This window comes from Limulus polyphemus, unplaced genomic scaffold (assembly GCF_000517525.1).
Source record: "Limulus polyphemus unplaced genomic scaffold, Limulus_polyphemus-2.1.2 Scaffold1815, whole genome shotgun sequence".
Classification (NCBI taxonomy): domain Eukaryota; kingdom Metazoa; phylum Arthropoda; class Merostomata; order Xiphosura; family Limulidae; genus Limulus; species Limulus polyphemus.
Window position 1 is genome coordinate 131283 of NW_013667425.1, and position 4103 is coordinate 135385.

The window sequence follows — 4103 nt, forward strand, 5'->3', positions numbered from 1 at the left end:
AGTCAGTGTTCCTGTGTAATGACAATAGTGTTTCTAATTAACGATAAGTCAGTGTTCCTGTGTAATGACAATAGTGTTTCTAATTAACAATAAGTCAGTGTTCCTGTGTAATGACAGTAGGGTTTCTATGGAGCGATAAGTCAGTGTTCCTGTGTAATGCCAATAGTGTTTCTATGTAACGATAAGTCAGTGTTCCTGCGTAATGACAATAGTGTTTCTATGTAACGATAAGTCAGTATTCCTGTGGAATGACAGTAGGGTTTCTATGTAACAATAAGTCAGTGTTCCTGTGTAATGACAATAGTGTTTCTATGTAACGATAAGTCAGTATTCCTGTGGAATGACAGTAGGGTTTCTATGTAACGATAAGTCAATGTTCCTGTGTAATGACAGTAGTGTTTCTATGTAACAATAAATCATTGTTCCTGTGTAATGACAGTAGTGTTTCCATGTAACAATAAGTCATTGTTCCTGTGTAATGACAGTAGTGTTTCCATGTAACGATAAGTCAGTGTTCCTTTGTAATGACAGTAGTGTTTCTATGTAACGATAAGTCAGTGTTCCTGTGTAATGACAATAGTGTTTCTATGTAACGATAAGTCAGTGTTCCTGTGTAATGACAATAGTGTTTCTATGTAACGATAAGTCAGTGTTCCTGTGTAATGACAATAGTGTTTCTAATGTAATGATACGTCAGTATTCCTGTGGAATAACAGTAGGGTTTCTATGTAACAATAAGTCAGTGTTCCTGTGGAATGATAGTAGGGTTTCTATGTAACAATAAGTCAGTGTTCCTGTGGAATGATAGTAGGGTTTCTATGTAACAATAAGTCAGTGTTCCTGTGGAATGACAGTAGGGTTTATATGTAACAATAAGTCAGTGTTCCTGTGTTATGACAATAGTGTTTCTATGTAACGATAAGTCAGTATTCCTGTGGAATGACAGTAGTGTTTCTATGTAACGATAAGTCAATGTTCTTGTGGTATGGTGATTCAGTTTTTCGTTCATTTGTAAAGTATTCTTCCTTAGAAATTTTTATTAGATAGAGAATCATGGCTGAAATTGTTTTTTTCTGAAAATCATATATCTTGAATTTTATTATTGATATACAATTTCAAAATTCTTGTTGAAGTGTTAAGTTTAGAATTTCGGTAAACGGTGGAGAATTTAGAAAGTTGAAGTTTTAGGTTTTTAGAGTTTCTTTATGTAATAAAGAATGTAGATAGTTGAAATGTTAGATTTCTAGTATTTCTCTATACGGTAGAGAACTAAGATAGTTGAAATGTTAGATTTCTAGTATTTCTCTATGCGGTAGAGAACTAAGATAAAATACTAGAAATCTAACATTTCAACTATCTACGTTCTCTACCGCATAGAGAAATACTAGAAATCTAACATTTCAACTATCTACGTTCTCTACCGCATAGAGAAATACTAGAAATCTAACATTTCAACCTCTATACGGTAGAGAACGTAGATAGTTGAAATGTTAGAATTCTAGTATTTCTCTATACGGTAGAGAAAGTAGATAGTTGAAATGTTAGATTTCTAGTATTTCTCTATACGGTAGAGAACGTAGATAGTTGAAATGCTAGATTTCTAGTATTTCTCTATGCGGTAGAGAAAGTAGATAGTTGAAATGTTAGATTTCTAGTATTTTCTTATGCGGTAGAGAACGTAGATAGTTGAAATGTTAGATTTCTAGTATTTCTCTATACGCTAGAGAACGTAGATAGTTGAAATGCTAGATTTCTAGTATTTCTCTATACGGTAGAGAACGTAGATAGTTGAAATGTTAGATTTCTAGTATTTCTCTATACGGTAGAGAATGTAAATAGTTGAAATGTTGAGTTTAGAGTTTTTCTATATGGTCGAGAATCTAGATAGTTAAAGAGTTAAGTTTTTGGAGTTTCGTTTCGATAGACGAAGAATCTATATAGACAATATAACAAAGCTAGAAGTTATACATGGACTTCAGAAATTTAGATTATTTTAATATAAAATAAATATATACAGTCCCTTGCAAAGTTCCACATTTTGTTCATGAAACTTTGAAATGGGACTTTATATTTAGAATCTACACAATCTACTCCAAACTAAGAAAGCTAAAAAACGCTGATATTACGTATGTAAGTTAGATTTTCAAATAAAATTAGAATATTCTCAATTGCATAAGTATTCAACCGTTTTGCTACGACAACATAAAATCGGTTCAGGTACAAAAGGTCACCAAATTAGTGTAATGGTCTGTGTGTAATCAAAGTGGTTTAAATTGACTTCAGAGTAAATGCATCTGTTGAAGACACAATGGTCAGGTGTTTAGGGCGCTCGACTCGCAATCTGAGGGTCGCGGGTTCGAATCCCCGTCACTCCAAACATGCTCGCCCTTTCAGCCGTGGGGGCGTTATAATGTTACGGTCAATCCCACTATTCGTTGGTAAAAGAGTAGCCCAAGAGTTGGCGGTGGGTAGACACGAGGGCTATCTGCGCTAACCGTCCCTAATTTAGCAGTGTAAGACTAGAGGGAAGGCAGCTAGTCATCAAATTTCGCGCAAAGCTCCAAAACAAACAAACAATCGTCAGTAGTTCAAAATTAGGGACGACAGCAGGTAGCTTTAGCAGCTTTGCCAATAGTACAAAATACAAATAATTAACTGACAAAAAAAAACAACAAAAAACTTATATGTCTTTCAAATTTAATTTTATCCTTTTCAGAGTTCTGGGTCCGTTATCGAATTCTTACGACTTCGCACGAGCCTATAATTGTCCTATCGGAAGTAGGATGAATCCCGTGACAAAATGTTCGGTGTGGTGAAGCTATCGCAATCGTATTTCTCATCGGAAGAGGGAGACCTAGCACCTGTGTATTTAAAGCCAAATTCGAGACTTGGAAACTTTCAAACAAACCCTGCAAAAATAGAAATGAAAAAAAAAACTAAATAGGAAGAAAGTATCACGTACCCAAAAGACCGGTTTTCTTCATATTTTAAAAGTCGAAAAGAAGAAGATAAGAAATGCATGGTACTATAGTTTAATTCTTTTTCGAGAAGTTTACTTTCATGGAAATTACATGCTTTAGTTTGTTTGTTTTTCCTACGTCACATTGAAAATTTCTAACACAACATGTTTTATCGAAAGAAGTTTTTGAAATCACTTGTTTTAACCAGGACCGGATTAAGCCCACATTAGGCCTATTGATAACTTCAGTTTTGTGGGCCCTTCTTTCTCCAAAAGCCCGCGATGTTTTTATTTTTTTATATTTAAATTTTACCCATCAAAACGGTCAGTTATCAAACGTAATGCTTTTGAAATGCTACAGTTCCAATTTAAATATATATATATATATATATATCTGAGGAGGCTATTAAGACCAAAGCATAGCCTTGAGACCATGGGCTTCATAGTTAATTGCCTTGGTTAATCCGGCCCTGGTATAAATTGAACATAAGAAAACAAAACTCGAGGTTTTCCTTGAAAATATTGTTTTGTCAGCCAATCATTTTGCCCTTTTGAAGGTCACGTGGCACAAATGACACCAATTAAAGCTTCTTTTTGGAGCCTGCTAAGCCATTGGACATCTACAGTTCTCTTCTGTCGTATTTATTCATAAGTATTGTGTGTTATCTACATATACTTCATTAAAAAATCCCTTTAATTCAAACTATTCAACTTATTGTTCGCAAATGCTTGTATTTTGAATGTTTCCTAATCGTGATAATTATTATTGTATTACATTTATAAATTTACTCATTTGCTGTAAATTCAGTCTCAGAGAATTGGGTAGTTCCTTTTTCTTTCAGAAGGGGACTGAAAAATAGTGACACCAAAACAACAAAGTCTCAGTATTTCTAGAAGTCTTCTTGAACCAAACTTTACTTATCATAAACATACCAGTTTAAAAGATATAACCCGAACTATCTGCAATCGGTTAATACCATAAGGGTTTCTAGGTTTAAATAATCATAAACATATCAGTTTAAAAGATATAACCCGAACTATCTGCAATCGGTTAATACCATAAGGGTTTCTAGGTTTAAATAATCATAAACATATCAGTTTAAAAGATATAACCCGAACTATCTGCAATCGGTTAATACCATAA

The 4103-nt window shown here is 33.8% G+C and overlaps 1 protein-coding gene across 1 annotated transcript in view; it reads left to right on the forward strand.

Moving 5' to 3' along the window:
- LOC106465034 (membrane metallo-endopeptidase-like 1) overlaps window positions 1-4103 on the forward strand; it is a 71261-nt gene that overhangs the window by 58392 nt on the left and 8766 nt on the right. Inside the window, exon 18 of the mRNA XM_022392850.1 lies at window positions 2717-3951. Within this exon, the coding sequence (XP_022248558.1) occupies window positions 2717-2764 (48 nt within the window). The 3' untranslated portion in view covers window positions 2765-3951. The remainder of the gene's footprint in view (window positions 1-2716; window positions 3952-4103) is intronic.